This window comes from Drosophila kikkawai, chromosome 2R (genome assembly GCF_030179895.1).
Source record: "Drosophila kikkawai strain 14028-0561.14 chromosome 2R, DkikHiC1v2, whole genome shotgun sequence".
In the NCBI taxonomy this organism is placed as follows: Eukaryota; Metazoa; Arthropoda; class Insecta; order Diptera; family Drosophilidae; genus Drosophila; species Drosophila kikkawai.
This window is the reverse complement of record NC_091729.1, coordinates 26,385,070-26,404,545: the sequence shown is the minus strand read 5'-3', so window position 1 is coordinate 26,404,545 and position 19,476 is coordinate 26,385,070. Positions and strand designations below refer to the sequence as shown.

Here is a 19,476-nt window from a genome sequence, read left to right as displayed (position 1 = left end):
ATTCTGGCTTTTGGCTATTTATGGCCGCGCTACTTAACATAAATTTTATTGCTTTTGCTGTTTGCTCATTTGGAGGGCTAGTCGGGGGATCTCAGAGAGCTTGGACACTGGACCTATCCGGGGGCTTACTCACCGGGACAACGGTCAGGATGGATGCTCTCATCGAATGCCGGGCTCCTGCTGTCTATGAATTGATGAGGATTCATTTATTGTATGATTAGTTTTGCCTTTATGGAGTGTTCATTCCTCTTTTTTTTTTTTTGCTTTGCCCTGCTCCTTATATATTTTGCTCCTTTTTGCCGCTCCTCTTTTAATGGAACTCAGTCAGGCGAATACTTATAAAGAGCCTGCCTGCTTGCTCACTTAAATGAAATTATTATTCATCGCTGCATCGCTGTGTGTACCTACGGATACGTGTAGTTAATTGAAAATTATTTACCAGCCGGGCAAAACTTAGCCACAAGCGATACAGAAACAGGTTGACTTGGCTGACTTGGTTAACTTGGTTAACTCCTGACTCATGGGCCATCGAATAGGGTCAGCTCCAGATGTCAATCACAGGTCCGAGTGCAGCTTGCATCGATTTACCAGGGAAATTATTGATGAACGAGGAGCAGTCCCCTCATGATGATGCCTCAAAACAAAACTAATGACTTCGATCCCATACCAATGCCACTAAGCAATTTCCAAAAGTTGCCAAGTCAGATGAGGAGACGGAGGAGGAGGAGCAGGAGAGCTACGATTAAGTGGCCCCACTGTCAAATGCAAATGTTACTGCCCATCAGGCGGCAGTATCCCAGATATTGGATGGGTCTGGGTCTGGCACTGGCACTGGGATTGAGTTAGAGTTTGGTTCGTTTGCGAAAACCTGCCGAGTCACAAATCGATGCGTAATTAATTGGCTTGGGCAAGTTTCGCATGCCGCATGCAATTAAAAATTCATATTCAAGTTCAATGTCTGGAAACTTAGACAACCGCCGCTCTGCTCTCTAAGACGCTTTCAACAGAACGCCGCATGTGGTGAGGATAGCAAATTCACGAAAGGAGGGATGGTTTTATATCAGGAGGAAGGGGCCTCTTTTCAGAGGACTCACGGCACAAATTTTTGCCCATTCACCAAAGGAGCACTGAGAGATGATAATACTAGAAATTGTTGTATGAATTATTCTTAAGAAAATAGATATTTTTAGGCTTTTTTATGGTTTTAGAAGTTCAAAATCAAGTTGTTCAGGAAAACGGTGTGATAATCCTTATTAAATAATTTTATTTAGAAGCATTTTTCAAATTTCTATCACCTTAAAAACCTTTCTAAATATTTCTTTATTTATATTTATTTTACATTTGAATCCCTCCAATTTAGTAACATTTTTTTCCTGTGCACTTGCGTTTGCATCCTTTGGTCTTGGGGGACTTGTTTTGACCATTCCCATTCCCCAGAGAGAGGGAGCACAGAGCCTGGTCTTACTTAGTTGCTGTGTGTGGGCTCCTCCAGGTGGAGGTTGTGGGCCAAGAAGGGGCTGAGGCATCTTGAAAATATATGGTCCGTTGATTACCGCTTGCTGTGATTTTTGATTATGCAGTTTCCGTTTCGTTTTTACTGGTTTTTCTTTCGTTTTTGCATATGTAATTTTGTGGCAGAAAGGCATTCAAGGACTGTTAAACGCAAAGCTTTTGCAGTGCATAATTAGTTTGAAACGCATCATAACCGAGTCGGAGAGTTCTTAAGGAGGAATTTTTATGGTTCGTATTTCAAGCATAATGACTAAATCAGCTCAATCACCAGTCAAAGGCAACTAAGTAAGCTAATCAGCTTGATATCAAGTTCAATCAATTCAAAACGCAATCTCTTTATGTTCCAAATAAATAAAGATTAACTCTATAATCTAACAATATCCAATCCATTCTCTTTTCTTTTATAAACCACCATGACTAAACAAAACTCGGACCTTGTCTGGCGATTAACCCCAAATAATAGACTCAATTAACCAAAGTAGACAACTCAATAGGTCGCCCAAAAAAAAAAAAGAGTTGGCTAAAGAAATATCGAAATAAATAAATTACAGAAAAAGAGAGAAACACTTTTTTCCAGCAATGACATCATTTGGCATCAGTGTCAACCCACCTTCTCTGTATTTTTCCCCCTATTTCACAAGATGGAAACCCAACCGCAACCCCATCAATTATGCTCGAAAAAGGTAGCCAAAATAAAATGAGCATTCATTTGATAGATTTTGATGTATTGCCGGCAATTTGTTAGGCCTGGCAGAATGCTATTCGGATACGGGAAATTACCGACACGCTGTGAACGGATCATACAAATTAATTAAGTACCGGGGAGATCGATTCATAAAAACTTTAGGGAGTCGGGAGTCGGAGTCGGGAGTCCATGCCAAAGATCAGACCCAAACACGATTCGGTTATTTAGGCCCAAACTGTGTGTCTTACCTTTTTACACGGCTCATTTGTGTGTGTTTTTTTTTGGAGAATAATACAAATAATACGAGCCCAGGTTGGTGTGTAATAAATAGTTTAGCTCGTGGACCGCATGTGGTGTGCCTTTAACCTTTTGTTACTAGCTAACCATGTCTTTTTTTTTTTTTTTATTCGTGGGAGTGGGTGTGTTTTTCTGGCTGGCCATTTGCATCATAAAAGCTTTGGTAGTACAATTGGCATTGGTATAAACGGCTAAGAGCTTTGGAAACTTTTTCAGAGATTTGTCAGGCGTATTTTTGGTGAGCTATGAGAAATTTCATGACAATGAATTATTAGAAAATATATTTTTTAAGTAAAAAAAATTGTCATTAATAAGTTTTGTATAATTTTATACCCTTGCAGGGTATTATAATTTCAGTCAGAAGTTTGCAACGCAGTGAAGGAGACCTTTCCGACCCTATAAAGTATATATATTCTTGATCAGCATCAACAAGGGAATCTTTCTAGATATGCCAGGACGAAATCGATTTTTTGGCCATTTTTGAAAAATTTTCTAAGGGGTTACATCATTAAAATTTTTGATTTTGATAAAAAATTGAATTTTCAAAATTTTTAAATGAATTATGCAGATTTATTAACTGTAGAAAATCTTGCACAGAACAGTTTTCCGATTTAAAATTAATGCTTTTTTGGCCGAGTTATGATATTTTTAATTTAAAAAAAATTAAGAAGTTTTTTAATATAAAAAAACAGATTTTATAATACAAAATAATATTTTTCTAAGTCAAGGAATCATTTCCGACCCCATAAACCATATATATTCTTGATCAGCATCAACAGGGGAATCTTTCTAGATATGTCCGGAAGAAATCGATTTTTTGGCCATTTTTGCGATATTTGATAAGGGGTTACATCATTAAAATTAGCAAAAATGGCCAAAAATTTTGATTTCTTAAAATTTCAAATTTGGTATGCAGTTTTTTTAAATTAATAAAAACTAACACAAAACTGCTTTCCGAATCGAAATTAATGCATTTTTGGCTTAGTTATGATATATTTTAATTGTTACCTGCAAGTGTATACAAACTTTGGCTGGCCAACGTTAGCTTTCTTTCTTGTTTTTCTTATATTGAGAAAATATTATATATTTTAAAATTATTTTAAAGACTTTTTTTTAGAATTTTTAAAATTTATTTAATAAATTTATAGCATTTTAAACCTTATTTTGAAGTATTATTTACTCTGTACTAAACATTTTTTCTATCAGCTCTATCAGCTCTTGTGTGACCCCCTAAAGCATGCCAAATCCAATGAGTTTTATTCTGATTTCTACATAATTAAGTTGCTAAACCCGACCCAGTTTGATAAGCAAAACAACAACAGATTTTTGACATTATTTGTGAAAGAGCCTAGGCCGCTAGTTCTATTTTTAGAACACGGGCTCTCTTTGAGTTTGGGAAGAGGGAGAGAGTTGGGTGTGATTCATAGGGGTGATAATTCTCGGATCATTCAAGGGGCGTCGGTGGTGTAATGGTCAGCATAGTTGCCTTCCAAGCAGTTGATCCGGGTTCGATTCCCGGCCGACGCACAAGTAAATTTTTTTTCTAAAAATTTAAATTCTATATTTTATAACCATTTTAACCTCAATATATCTATCTCAAATCATTTAAAAAGAAACATTGTAACCTTCTCCTATAATGTATCATATATCCAGTTGGTTTTCCCAATTTCCCCCTTTTTCCTACATTTTTTTTCGCAACCATTTTAAAAGCAATATTTGGTTGTGTTCTCTGCAGCTGCGCCGTTTTGCTCTACGTTTTTGGCATTTCAATTGGCATTTCATTTGGCTCGCAGCGCATTTTGTTTATTTGGCATTCGCATATTTATGCCCGCTACTGTCTGTGCCTGTGTCTGTGTATTATGATGACCGTTGTTTTCCTTTTGCTGCCCACTGTGTCGGTGTGTTTTCCCGTTTGTGTTTGCTCTGCGGCATCTTCACAGCTGAGTGATTGCGGCCCAATATTTGTCTTTGTCCACCAGCAGCCAGGGGTTAAAGGGGTCACGAGGTTCGATCGGTGGTAGGTTCCATTTGTAATTGTAATTTTTGGCACATACGCATAAATGAGTTCAACTCAAACAGAAAAAATAAATAAATAAACAATGAAACAAAAATTTTAAACATATTGACGATGGCTAAGGGATAAGTTTTCTTTTATTTCTACTTAGCTGTTAAAAAGGTATTATACATCTTTCTAAAGAGGGATTCCATAAGCCAGGATAATCACAATCGGTTAGTATAGGGAAACCACTACTAAATATTACCATCTTAAGGAAGATGATGGTGAAGAACCCAGCGCTTAGGTTCATGTTTTAAGATCCAATCTACAACTGAAATCTTTGAAGTATCGTTTCCACACAAAAGACCTGTATTTAAACCAAAACGAATGCATTTTCTTAGGTATTTAATATTTTTAAAACAAATAGGTACTAAATTGATTAGTTCCTCTTTAATAAAAACAGAAGAGGAATTTCATGGAATTTTAAGCTTCATCGCCTTGAGATCCTAAGCGCTTTGGCTGTATAAACAACCAATTACCGTCTGGCATATCCCTCCTCCAGATCAATCGCTGTCATCTCATTCTATTTCCACATCCATTTAGCATCTGGTTCAATCAGCCGGCTGGCCAGGCTCTCTCTCGGCATTAATGTCTCTGTTAAATTGCCGGCTAAAACCCAACGAGCTGTGGAGTTTAATTAAAAAGAGAGAGAGCCCAGGATACCGCCTTCCAGCTCTCATATCAATTACGCAGGCGATTAAGCCAAACAAACTGCCAACTGATTGGCGATGCATGCCAAAGCCACAACCAAAGGTCTAAGAAGATGAGAGGAGTCTTGAGAAATGCACAAGCAAAAATATAATAAATTTAATTAAAGGATTACACATTTTTAGCTTAGGTATGAAATTTATTTATTAAAAAAATATAAAGAATTAAGCCTTAAGTCCCAGTGCCTAATTTATTTTAATGTTTATACCTTTCCATTTAATTTTAAAAAATTCTTGGCTCTGTGCATAGGTGCTTGGTGTGGTTTTTTGGTCGTGTCTTCGTTAGAAAAATGGCCAGTACCCAAGGCGGCGGGGTCTAGACCGCGTTACGCACACGAATTGTCAACTGGTTAAAGGAAACTGGTTAAGAAAATTGCTGCCTTGATTGCATGTGAACGCCGGCAACACGCAACACACACACAGCACAACCATATTGGCCATCATCGGAAGACGGGGTTTTAGGCCAACTTGTAGCTAGCCTCCAACGGGGCCTTAATTTGGCTTAAATGGCCAACCAAATTGCATGGCTACCTCAACACTATGCAAATGCATTTTCCACTCTCTGTGTGTGTCTGCGTGTAATAATTTTCCAATTTCATGCAATTTAATTTCCGTTGTCATGCGGCAGGCCAAGTATTTTTCGCCAATTTCTGGCCTCGAAATTTCACAGTCGCAATTTTCTTTGTCATGGTGGAAAGTTAATTGCATTTTGTTGTTAATATGTAATTCCATAGCTTAACCGTTAGTATCCCGGAGAAGCGTTAACTTAAAAGGCTGTTAAGGAAAATATTTAGAATTTAAATTAAAAAATCAATTCAGAGTGTGAAAAGGCATTTACAGTCAAAAATGATAAAGAAGATGTTATATTTAAACTAAATTAAAACGTTCTAGAACTTCTATTAAAAACCTTAAACTCAAGACTTGGACTTCATATCCTCCACCACCGATCGCATATATATCTTTGGCTTCTTGGCGGGATCATAGTACTCGTGTCCCTTGGACCAGTCGTAGCCCACGGCATAGGCAAACACTCGGCCATCGCCGCTGAGCGAGCACTTGGTAATGGACTCCGAATCCTGGCTGCTGCTCTGCATCATTCGTGAGCGCTTTGTACAGTCCCAGAACTCATAGCTGCCATCGGAGCCCACCGTGGCCAGGGTCTTCTGTTCGTGGTTCATTTTAATGTCATTTACCGCATAGAGATCGTAGTGACTACCGGTAGTGTGCTTCTTGCGATGACACTCGAAGGACCACGTGTCGTGGACATGGGGCTGCACTGGCTGCATAATCACCCGGCCATCGGTCTTGGCCAGAAACCAGCCAACTGGCTGCTGAGCTGTTGAGCCTTTGGTTATGGCCACGGCTCGCACCTGGCTATTGGTGGCCCCAATGGATGGACAGTCCCATTGCCGCACCTCCTTGTGGCCTCCCTCGATGAAAATGGTCAGCAGTTTCTTGTCGGAACAGGCCACCACGGCCACTGTGTTCAGAGCATCGGAGGCATATGCCCTACCCGGAAGATTCACTTCGGCGATGGACGAATCGCAGCGCGGATCCCAAAACTGTAATAAAAAGGAGATAAAGGAGAAAGGAAAGATTTCTCCACCCACCTTAGCGGTCTTATCCCAGGAGGCGGTCATCAGGACCTGCGAAAGCATCAGGTTGCAGCACTGCACGCCCGCCTGATGGTTGCCGATCTTGGTCAAGGTATTGGTGGCCACATCCAAAGCTTGCACTTTGCCGGTGACATCGCCCATGTACAGCTGGCTGCCCTCCGAGCTCCAGACCGCATCAAGGACAGTTGAGTCCATCATGTGCAGGCATCGCGGAGCAGCGCCACCCGTCTCTGTCTGCACTTCCCATACCCTTACCGAGTTATCCCAACTGGCGGCGGCCAGCCTGCTGCTCCAGCCGCTTTTGAACGGCCCAAACTCCAGCGCCGATATGGAATCGGTGGGCGGCTCGCATACCTCAATATCCTGTGACATGGTTTTAGCAGGTGAGAAAGGTAGAAATTTACAAAAATGTTTTATCTAACTTTCACGAACTTTGTTTTTAGAAGAAACTTAACTGTCAAGGAAGACTGTTTGTTAGGGTTGCTAGAATTTTTGAAAAATAAATTAAAAAATAATTCTATAAAATGCAAGTAATTAATTTTAAAGAATTTCATAGTCAGGAAAACTATTTCTGCTATAAAAATCCTAAAAAAACCACAACTAAAAGAACCTCCTTTGGGCCACAAGAACATCCCATGGCAAATTCCCCCGTTCACATTCACAGTCACCCGCCATAAAGTGGACAATTCATGGCTCCGCGGTGGCGGCATCCACAGACACAACCCCGCCGACAACAATTTCGTTCTCACCTTGATCCCAATCAACCTCTGGTGACATCGGCCACCTCCTTGCAGCATCTCCTCCGATCGTGCGACATGGTCACCGCATAGCACTGAAGCTGGAGCTGGAGTCTCTCTCTTCGCTTATTTTTATTTCGCCTGTCGACGGCTTCATGGCCAACTAATTAGGAGGCCGCGATCCTCTTGGCCCGACGTTGTGGCAACAGCAGCTGCGGCATACCATAACTATCTATATACGGGTTTGTATAGACATATATATATATATAGTATAGTATAGTATATGGCCAACGACAAATTTGTGGAAAATTGCTCATGTGGTGCACATTCTAATTCTATTAGCCAAAAGCACCGCAAGGCAATTATGAAGCTCAAGTGGATGTTGCCGGTTGCAAGTTGCTTACTGCAGAGAGAGAAATGTTGATATAGAACATTTTATATATATTTATTAAAGTAAATTTTCTACCAAATAAAGTGAGAAATAATATTCTTTATTTATTATTCATATACCAAAAATACCTAAAATTTTCTATATTGTCTATAGAATTTTATTTCCCTGTAGTTTCGAGTTGCTCTCAGCCTGATGCCTTTAATTTCCGTACGCACAGCTTGCAAATATATTCCTGGCGAGTGGTTGAGGAGGAACTGGAACGATCCCATGGCCACTGGCCAGTGGGTTGAGTTACTGTCCGCTTTTGTAATTTACTACCCGGAATGGCCCCTCTGGGTACCCACTGGGGGGGACGACTGTGTTAAAACTTTGGCTTACGCGCAAATAAATAAGTTAAAAAATACAGCAGATAGCCTTTCTCTACTGAAGTCAGCTACCAGATACTCATTACCCCATATAATACCCATCTGAACTATTAGACCTATTTCCACAACCCCCGAAAGTATGCCGAGAATTGAAACACATTTAATCACCCAAAAAATATGTAGAGTCAGCAATTTCTATAAATAAATACTGTAGCTAAAAAACCTCATACCTTTCGGCACAATGTTAGCCACAGTATGTATAAAGTTACAAAGCAAAAATTTGCATGCCATTTATATTATTATTTTGCCTTGCTGTGTTGTGTGTGAAATGCCTCTACGAAAAATTAATATAAACACACATATTTTGTGAAATATTTTAATTAAAATACTTGATTAAGGCCAGCGACAGTGGAACTTTTGATGCACATTTATTAATATTTGCGCGTTTTAATGCTAGTCATCAGCTTAATATTTAACTAGCTTAATGTGAAAGCCATAAAAAGTTGATAAAACTATTTACATATCAACTATCACATTTGCTTATACAACCACACACACAACAGAGTGAAAGATAATTAAATTGATGGATAAAATTTATAAAGGGACGATCAAAAATACCCTTTTTTAAAGAAATATGTGTAATTATATTTTCTAGAAATTTCTTAAGAAAATTTAGAAATTAAGTTCGAAATTAAGGAGATATTAAAAATATTTATAATAACAAATAAAACCTAAAAAAATTAATATTCTAGTTATATTTTAAGACTTAAGTGTCTTCAAAATGAACTTAAAATCGAATTAAATTCTTAAAAAATAAATCTTTAACTTCTTGATAGAGTCTGCTTAAAATCTGAAAAGTAATGCCAGTAAAAATCACAGATAATAACGATTTATAAATCTATGAAAATCTTAGAGTATAACTGATATTTTTCCCTAAAAAGAATCATTAAAAATATGTAAATAATATACATTAATTCCTCTTCAAAACACCTTAATAGAGCATTACATTTTCCACTATTTCGTAGAAAACTCAATACGAAAAAGTCTGCCAATGACGAGGAGTTCAACTCGAAAGGGGAACCGAGGCCATGGCCTGGCCTGGTTGATTCTGGCGGAAAAGATGAGCTGCGGAAAAGTGAGGGGCGTAAATAACTCTCGGCTGAAATGCAGATGATTATGATATTTGCCAACTGGCAGCAAACTTTTTTAATAAGTTTGTCAAAAGCAAAGTCTGGAGGCCTCTGTCGGAGTCTTCTCTTCTCTTCGCCTTATTTTTTCCTTGCTTCGAAAACTTGTCGGCTTTTCCGCCTGCTCGTCGTTTGGCATTTGGAGCCGTTGAGCAAGTTTTTCCGCAGGCACACAGTTGTTCGAACAGAAAACCCATTGACCTTTGACACCTACGCAACACCTACATGGCTGAGATGCTTGTTTCTTTTTTGTATTTTTTATTTTACAAACAAATTTAAGCAATTACTCTCAAAGCAAATAAGCAATCATCATAAATATCATTTTATTTATTTATGTTGCGGCAGCTCATAAATTTCCGGGATCTTTGTTATTTACAATGAAGAAAACAAGGCAATAAGGTGTTGGGTATTTTTAGGCTCAGCCATTAATTAACTCGAATAGTTGCAAAAGATCACTTGTGCAGATAATTAGTATATATTTTTATTATAATTATAAACTTAAACCTTTAACTTCTTGCTTAGCGAATAAGCAGCTGCTGGCTGCTCTTTTTTTTATCTTTACCTGGCACTCTCACTCTCGCTCTCCCTCATTGCCTACCCTTTCATCATCATCTCTTCCTCTCTCTGCCTCTCTGTTTTCGGTTTCTCTTATCTCCCTGGCCTTAGCTTTACTAGGGTTATTTTCTGAGCCAAATCAAGCGGCGTCGGTGGTGTAATGGTCAGCATAGTTGCCTTCCAAGCAGTTGATCCGGGTTCGATTCCCGGCCGACGCACAAGTACTTTTTTTTTTTAATTTTATTTTTTTATTAAAATTAAAAACTACAATTTTTTTTCTTCTTTTTATTGTGGTCTTAATTATTTTAAATATTCCTGATTTATTCTGCCTTTAGTTAATAAATGCTAAAGCTTTCAAATACAAACGATTGCTTATGTTTTCTTCAACTGAAAATAATGTTATAAAAAACCAGCAGCTATTTTTGACTATTTTAAATTAATCAACAAATTTTAATTTAGTTTAAAATTTGATCTTAAACACCCCCAATTAAGTTTAAATTACTAATGGTTTATGTTTCCCCACCTAAAACTTATTGACTATCAAATATTTGCTTTGAAAATTTCATTATGCCAGCGAGAAACCCTCAAGATGTAAATATTTAAGCCTGCAATTTGGTTTTCGCATTCAAAATGAACTTATTTGTGAGGACCCAAGGTCAATGAACGATGGGACATGAATATACTTACACTAGCCAGGACAGGCCGTAATTAGTATGCCGTTTGCGTAAGGCAAAAGCATTTTGTTTGCACTAAATTCAGCATAACAGATTTCAAAGAGAGCACTAAACACACAGTCAGAAAAAAAAGAGAGTTTTATTTTATATATATATATATTTTATAAATAGTATTATGTATATATTAATTTATTCAGGCAATTAGAGTGACAATCTGCTTGTAGGTGCCATTACAATTTTTTTAAAAGGTTCTCAAAATATTTTAAAATATTTTAAAGCAATTTCTTTAAATAAAAATCAAAACAAAATTAATGCTATTCGACTTTTTCTTGTTTCTCCTGTTTCCTGACACTTCATTTGCTATTCATTTCGCCGCTGCTGTCGTCCCTGTTCTTGACTTATGCGTATTACTGCAAATATCAATTAATGCCGAAAACGTGCGTGAAATATCCAAATTCCGGAGCTGGACACGCACACTGACCTTGGGTTATATATAGTGAAGACCCATGTGGAGTTGGAGATCGAGTTCGAGCAGTGGTGGTGGCGTTGGTGTGGCAGATAAGGACTCGCAGACGGCTAACATAATTGATTTGCAGCTCCGATTTATGTGTCTGCTACGTATGTAGCTGATACGGGGCGGGGTGACAGGGTCAAAGTCACGCACTTAATCGGAAATTTCAACTTGCCCCTTGGATTGCCTTTGAATATTGCCCAAGTCTCTACCATTGTGGTTTCTGGGATAAGCAAAGTGTGCCTCAGGGGACTTCCCTATTTGAAGAGGAGCCACAATTTGCTTTGGTTAACCAGTAATTTGTATTTAATTACTGAAATTTAAATATTTATTATTATTTTTCAATTTTTCAATTAATTGTCTAATTTTTATTTATGTAACACAACGGACATTTAACACAGATCTTTTCTGATTCATCCCAATAATAAGGATGATAACATCTTGGGTAACCACTAATCAAAATCCCCATTAAAAGGAAGATGATGGTAAAGAAGCCAGCGCTCAAGTTCATAGTTCTAAAACTAAAACCCTTAAGGTTTTTAAACGAATGCCCTTTCCCTGACCTTTTAAATTTAACATAACAAATTCTAAATTGATTAGTTCCTCCTAAAAATACGGTATAATTTACATTAATGCGCTGCATGTTTGTTTACAAACTATTATTCGGTTTTCACTTCAACTATTATTACAAAACAAAAATTTTAATTCGTGATTTTATTAATTCTGCAGAGCAAAGTACTCATAAAAGACTCATTTTATTTTCTCCCACCCATTTTTTTCTAAAACGGAAACAATAAATATATATAAAACAATTAAGTCCACAAAACAAAAAAGTTTATAAACAATTTGCGATTTTATTATTACTAACAGCTGAAGAAATCCTTAATATGATAAGGAATCCACCTACAGTAACATTTTCCACATTCTAAACAGAACTTTCCTTTTACAATACAATCATCACCACTACTCAAGTTCACCATTAAAAGGCAGATGATGGTAAAGAAGGCGATGCTAAAGTTCATGGTTCTACAGCTAAAACTTTGGAGGTACCACTTCTTGGAAAGATCTGTAAATATATTAAGAAGAATGCATTTTCCTTGGCCTTTTATATGTTTATATCAAATTCTGAATCGATTTGTTCCTTCTTAACAAGGTATAATACTGTTTATAAGCGTATAATCAAATTTTTGACAAAAAAAAATAAAATAAAATAAATAAACAAATTCAAGGAAATTGCATGTTTATTAAATATTTTTCCTAAACCTTTGTTTAGTGAAATCTTCCGTTTTAAGCATTTTTCATTTGTTAACAAGACAATTTATTTCTCTATGTATGTAATACATTCCCTTCTTGGGAAAGATCTGGAATTATATAAAAACAAATGCATTTTCCTTGTTTAATAGGAAAAATCTGAATCGATTAGTTCCATCTTAATATAGTATAATTTACTTTAGGCCGTAAAGAGCGCTGTTTATAATAAACAAAATAAATAAACAAATTCAAGGAAATTGTATATTGATATATTTATTTTACCTATAACATTGTTTATTGTTTATTCCGATTTTACATTTTTTATGTGACATATGGATATGGCCTATTTGAAACACAGCTCCTTGTTGGCCACTCCCAATGATAACCAGGATGGCATTTATTCCTAGGCCTTCCTTGGCCTCCAACCAATATCCCCAAGACTAAGATGATGGTAAAAGTTCCAGCGCTGAAGTTCATGTTTCGGGATCCAATCTCTGACTGGAACCTTTGAGGTATCACTTCCGCAGGAAAGATTTGTAATTATACTAAAACGAATGCATTTTCCTTGGACTTTTAAATGTATAACCATTTCTCAATTGATTGGTTCCTCGCTTTGAAGTTCGCTTTGGTTAATTACTAATTTTATAAAATAAAACCCATAAGAACATAAAATATCAAAAACTTTTACAATCTCAGTTCCTCAGGAAAGATTTATAACTATAATAAAACGAATGCCTTTCCTTGACTTTTCTTTATTTTCTAAATACTAAATTGATTAGTTAAATATAGTCACGTTACGTTAAGTTATATACAATGTTTTCTCCACTTTTTCACATCAACTGACCCCCTTTCAAGCCCCACTCCCTTAGCTTGTTACTAGACCTTTTTTCCAGAACAAATTTATGGAAATTGCTCAAGTCATCAGGAATCAAAGAAGCATAACTTCTTTTACGTTCTTCATTTCCATTTGCCACATTTGACGTTTTGCATTCGAAATGTGATTGAGCGGCGGCCAAATCAAAAGTTTTTTTTTTGGGCCAAAACACAAATTATCCATTAGAGGGGGACATCAGGGCGGACTCATCGTAATGGCCACCGTTTGGTTATTATCAATGCAAGGCGATTTAAACGTTTATCGAATGACACAACACGGCTGGTGGTCCCAGGTCCCCCTCCAGCCTGGCGAAGCCATATCCCCCAATCGCGGCTGTCAATGCTGTCAACATAATTAACGGCAAATGTCTGCTTCTGCCTTCGACTGGAAGCCAAAAGTCTCACAGACATGACAAGAAGTTATGCGACGGCTATGATGATGATGATGATGATGACGATGACGATGGTAGCTGGTGGCCCCCTTAGCTGCCCATCGCTGTCCATCCGCTCCCGTTGTAATTTCCACGCATAATTACACGGAATATGTAAATGAGGGCTAAGGCGTCGCCAAAGCCATGTTCCTTGACTTTGACTTTGGCTTCCCGTCTTGAAAGTTATGCAGGGAGAAAAAAATTTATATAAATTTGAAATATATATAAATTAAGAAAGATTTCTATAGATATTCTTGTATATCTAAGACTTTATTCCACAAATTGATTAAGTACTTTTTATTGATTTGCAAGAGTAAAAACCATATCATTTTCTACTTCTATCAGAATTGTATTTTATATATTTTTTTCCAAGTGTAACATTGACTTTTACAGGTGCCTGTGCGCCACCATTGTTTGGATATTTATATGAAAGGTGATTACGCGCAATTAATGCATCAATGCAATATGCTGAGAATATATATTGAATAAACCAGTGAATACTAATGATGCTTGGGCCATAAATTGCCAAGTCAGAGATGCCAAAAAGAAGGAAAAACTAATGAAAAAAAAACGGAGAGAAACCAGAGGAAGCCAGAGAAAAATCATTGAAAAATCGTAGAAAAATTCAATGAGTCGCGCTGGAGGGCAGCAAACTCTCTAGTGAATGTCATTGGCTGCAGACATTCTCCAGACAGACGCAGAGACGACGACAGCCCGCCCTGTGGCCATATCTCATTGTCATAACGGACAGTGCTGACAGTAAATAATCCATCAATAATTGCAACCTCCTCCCCAGTACCCAGTAACTAGTACCCAGTTCTACCAGCTCTTGGCCATGGCCAATGCTTTATGTCAATTGTGCTGACATTAATCATGGCAGTTTTGATTGCCCGATGTCGCGATATTCTGCTTAAAATTGCCCACCCAACAAGGGTTTTGCTCTGGGCCATACAGAAAAATCAGTCAGCAACTCCTCTTTGGATGTCCAGTTGAACTGGTTTTGTTTAGGTTGGGGGATCGGTATCTCTTTCTAGATTAAAGATAGTTGTCGTAGAGAGGAGGTTCGTTGAGAGGTTAAATAAAATATTTAAAAAAGGTTTTTCTTAAATAATAAACAATATAGAAATGAGTATAAATGTGTAATATACATTTTCCCAGAGTTAACTATTTTGTACTTTCATTAACTATATTTTTAAATATTTCTAGATTGTATATTAGACCTTCTAAATACTATTTAAGGTTCCCTCTCTTTATGAAAATATTTTCAAGACTTCTCTCGATTTTTCTCCAAGATTGAGCCATACCCTAAGAGACAGCTCTTGAAGTGGCGCTTCTGTATATTTGTTTATGTTAAATATTTGGAGTGCATGTGGAAGAAGAAGCCACTGAACAGCGAAGAGCAGAGCCTTTTTCAGGTCAACTAATGGTGGTATTTTGGTAAAAAGGCAAAGAGGTAACAGGTAACAGGTAACATGCATCAGTGGCAACAACACACAGAGCCATATTATGTGAAGAACTTTTTACTGAGCGAGAAAAGTGGATTTTCTTTTGCGTCATTTTGCGGCCGCCTCCTCTTCCTCGTGGCACTTTGTTTGTTTGCTTTTGGCTTTGGCGTGTTATTCACGTCTTGCTACACACAGCAACTTAACCCATGCCACCCAAAAAACCGTTCGCCTGGCTCAAAGTGCTGCTCGTGGCTGCGTCCAGGCGCAAAAGTGTTTGTAGCCGCCAGGCAGGCAGCCAGCCAGCCAGCCAGCAAGCTTATTTAGCCGCTCAAGAGCCTCCAAGGAGGGGGAAGGACGAGGAGGCGTATCTGGGTCAGGGTTCCCCGCCGACTCAAAGATTGTACCTGACATGGAAAAGTTGAGGAAAACGCACAAGTGAGGCGAAAGAAAGTGAAAGGATGTGCCTGGCGCTTGTCAATCTGTTAATTTTTGAAAGTACTTTTGTGGCTGAGAAAAACCAAATCAAAGGTGAGGTAAATACATGAAAAGGTTAGGGTTAAATGTTTATAAAATATGATAATTTATACAGGAAACTATAAAGGCAAGGAATATTATTTCTAAAAATTTTTCTAGGGGTTTTACATTGCAATTTTACTACTCAAAAAATCTCTAATAAATTCCCAGAATAATATACAAATAAATAAGTCAAAAACAAGCTTTTGACTATTCAGTTAACCATATTTCTGACCCCATTTACCAAGCCAAAGGCAATTCCCACAAATTCCACAATTCGCAAATGCCAAAACTCAATCCGAACAAACCGAACAATATTCAGTGACAACCGAACTACAACGCCAGCAATCAAATCAGCCAATCAACTGTCGATTACTTAAGCCATTTTCAATCAACACGGCCAAACCGAGCCCACACGCGCAACCATATGTTCGCAGATACAAACATCGGCCTGGCACCTACCAGATACAGATACATGTGCACAGATTCGGATGCGAATTCAGAAACAGCGGCACAGGCAGCGAATTACAAATCTCAAACGCACAATAAACGCAATTACAAGAGCGTTGTGGGAGCTGGGGAGCTATAGAGTGATAGAGAGGGGTCTATAGAGTTAGAGAGAGAGAGAGGGCTGTAGTAGAGTGATAGAGAGGGAGATACAGCGAACCGCAGGCCATAATAACGTGGGCCCAAAGGAAATTGAAAGGCTGCGGCGCCAAGGATTTATGCAATTCTGAACTAAACCATCGGCTGGGCTTCATCAATCAATCAATCAGCAATGAATACATATGGCCAGCATATAATTGAAGTCAATTGTGAGAAAACAGCATTTTTGATAAGTGGAAAACGATGAGGGGAAAGTGCTACCGTGAGCCATCGAACTGTGGGTCCAAATAAAACATCAGCTTTTATTTATTTAGAATGGAAAATTAAGTCGGTAAATAGGGGAAAATGTTTAAAAAGAAACTAAATATAAGGAAGCTTAAATATTACATTAATTTATGTGTATTTATTAAAAGAAAATCCATCTATTTATAGATTAAATTACACCACAACAAAATCAGTGTTTTCTTCATCAATAAATACATTTTCCCTGATGATTTTCAGATCCCCAAGTTAACCCTGAAATGCCATCTATGAATCATGGCTGAGACACCCCAACTGTCCATGACACTGTGCCGAAATATTTGCTCCGATTTTCCCTTTTCAAACGTAGGAGTGGGTGGCAATTGTGACAGCCCGCCCCCTCCATCCAATTGCCAATATTTTTCGCCCCTCTTGCCCACACACACACACATGTGTTCTGGACCTAAAAGTTTTGTTTTCATCAGATATGTACACGCAGGCAGACACACACAGGCGAGCAGCAAACAAACAAACACCCATAAATTCATACATATATATAGAAACAAAGTTCGATGCATAACAAATATTGTATCTTATGATTTTGTCTGGCAGATATCTGGGCTTGTTGACAATGCATGAATAGGATAAATACTTGCAAATTGTTTGCAGTAAATAAATCAAAATGTATCTGTGGGATTCGAGTATGAATATGTATCTGAGGAGGTGTAAATGCCCAGCTTTACTTATTCATTGAGAACAGACTGCTGGCCTGGCGAAAGTATCTTTTGTTGAATTTTTGTATTTAATTTGAGTAAATAAATCAATCAATAAATCTAGAATACAACACAGCTGTTATGTTAGTTCTTTGCTTAACAAATTGTCCATTAAAACCTTAAGCTAATCTAAAAAACTCTAATTTAATTCTAAATTGCTTTAGTTTTAGTTTGATAAAACCTTAAAGTGAAACCTAGAAATTACCAAAAGCCTTGCTTGTTCCCTTTTCTATTCAGTCATTAGTGAACTCTTCCGAGATGAGGTGTAGCCTTCACCTGCTTATCCTGCTCCTTCCGCTGCTTAAATCCCCCTGCACGGTTCAGGAAAAGACCAGCAACCAAGAAAATCAAACCAAAAAACCCCTTAAAACCAAGATTCATCCTCTGGTGATCAGTACCTGGAGCTATAGGGATGCCAATCTGCAGGCCTGGAGTGTCTTGATGGAAGGACCTCGCCGTACCCGCCAAGCTGTGATCCAGGGCTGCCTGGCCTGTCTGCACAAGCGATGTGGTCGCCTTCTGGCCGAAGGATCTTCACCGGATGAGGCAGGAAATCTCACATACGAAGCAGCCATCATGGATGGTGAGACCTTGAAGTTTGGCGCCGTTGCTGGGCTGGAGGGTGTTCGGCATGCCATCCTCGTGGCGGATTCCGTCCTGCAGTACACAAAGCACTCGCTGATTGTGGGCGAAAGTGCTGGAATATTTGCCAAATCCCTGGGCTACCAGGAGGAGGAGCCACTCTCGAGTCCCTACACCAAGGAAGTCCTCAGTGAATGGCGAATGCAACGCTGTCAGCCGAATTTCTGGCGCGATGTTCTTCCCTCGGAGTCGGATAATTGTGGTCCCTACTCTCCGTTGGCGGAGCATCTTCTCCGCCCGCAGCCCCTACGCCAGGAATATCTCATCCAGCAGGGTCAACACGATCAACTGGCCTTCCTGGCCCTGGACGGCGAGGGTCGCTTGCATGTGGCCAGCCACTCGAGTGGAGCTCAGTTCCGGATTCCGGGACGCGTGGGGGACTCGGCGGTGCCGGGTGCCGGGATCTATGCAGATAACGAGGTGGGCGGTGCTGTGGTCAGCGGGGACGGTGATGTCCTGATGCGACACCTGCCCGCCTTCCTCGCCGTGGAAGCCCTGCGAGCGGGTCAGAGTATATACCAGGCCGCCGAGTCGGTCATCCAGAGAATGCTGAAACACAATACGGAGTTCAATGGCGGCATTGTGGTGGTCACTCGTCTGGGCTCCTATGCTGCCGCCTGTGCAGGAATGGATGAGTTCCAGTTCGTGGTCAGCGGCGGCCAGGAATACCAAAGCATGGCGCGTGAGGAGAGGATCCAGTGTGTGGACCGGAAGGATATCATACTTGAAGGACCCAAAGGAATCTTCCTACGCGTTCCCGAGAAAATTACGGGGAATACGTAAAGGAAAGAGTCGAGAAAAGTCAAGAAAAGTTGAAGAAATACGAAGGAAGTGTGGAAAAAATATAAGAAAGTGTTAAAAATATAGTTTTAAAAGTTTAAAATATATAATGGAAACTTTTTAAGCTTAAGAACTTTAAATTTAAAATTTAAATCAAAAGAATAAGTAGCAAAAATCAAACCTTATAAGCTATAAAACAAATTGGGAAATGGATTTTAAAAATTAATTTAACTCTAAGAAAACACCTGTTGGCCCTTTAAATGAAATCCCCTTTACATTTTCTTATTTTCCTTATTTTTTACACATTTTATTTACTTTTAAGTGGATTTACTGAACAAAATCTTCCCCTCTACAGAAATGCTGTTCCACTCTCATTTTCATTTCTGTGTCATTTTGGCCTTTCCCTATTACCAAGGCTAAAAAGTTTTCGCATTCGCTCGAGTCCTGTGTGTAAGCTACCAATTTCAGTTTTCTTCCGTTCTTCCTGGTCTTTTATTTTTCTTATTTTCCTGTGGTTATTTCCCAATTCATCTGCTTTGCATATTTCTTTGTTATGTTTGTATTATTTTCGTTTCCTTTTTCCTCCCAAAAACTTATTTTTTCAGTTCCGGATTTCATAACATAATCTC

The 19,476-nt window shown here is 38.5% G+C and overlaps 2 protein-coding genes, 1 long non-coding RNA gene and 2 other non-coding genes across 5 annotated transcripts; 3 read left to right on the top strand and 2 right to left on the bottom strand.

The window, feature by feature from the left end:
• Positions 1-3,949: 3,949 nt before the first annotated feature.
• Positions 3,950-4,021, top strand: TRNAG-UCC (transfer RNA glycine (anticodon UCC)). The gene has a single exon. It is a non-coding gene; the product is annotated as a tRNA-Gly (tRNA).
• Positions 4,022-4,209: 188 nt separating this feature from the next.
• Positions 4,210-4,825, bottom strand: LOC138928027 (uncharacterized). Its single transcript, XR_011444493.1, has 2 exons — positions 4,680-4,825; positions 4,210-4,564 (listed from the first exon to the last, which is right to left on the bottom strand). It is a non-coding gene; the product is annotated as an uncharacterized lncRNA (long non-coding RNA).
• Positions 4,826-6,117: 1,292 nt separating this feature from the next.
• On the bottom strand, positions 6,118-7,326 carry LOC108072269 (protein Rae1-like). The gene is made up of 2 exons (XM_017163335.3): positions 6,868-7,326; positions 6,118-6,819 (listed from the first exon to the last, which is right to left on the bottom strand). Exons 1-2 carry the CDS (start codon positions 7,243-7,245, stop codon positions 6,172-6,174), a joined length of 1,026 nt encoding a protein of 341 aa, XP_017018824.1. The 5' UTR covers positions 7,246-7,326; the 3' UTR covers positions 6,118-6,171.
• A 2,928-nt stretch (positions 7,327-10,254) lies between these two features.
• TRNAG-UCC (transfer RNA glycine (anticodon UCC)) lies at positions 10,255-10,326 on the top strand. The gene has a single exon. It is a non-coding gene; the product is annotated as a tRNA-Gly (tRNA).
• Positions 10,327-17,655: 7,329 nt separating this feature from the next.
• LOC108072222 (L-asparaginase-like protein GG20738) lies at positions 17,656-19,081 on the top strand. Its single transcript, XM_017163285.2, has one exon. It carries the CDS (start codon positions 17,684-17,686, stop codon positions 18,848-18,850), a length of 1,167 nt encoding a protein of 388 aa, XP_017018774.1. The 5' UTR covers positions 17,656-17,683; the 3' UTR covers positions 18,851-19,081.
• The last annotated feature ends 395 nt before the right edge of the window (positions 19,082-19,476 follow it).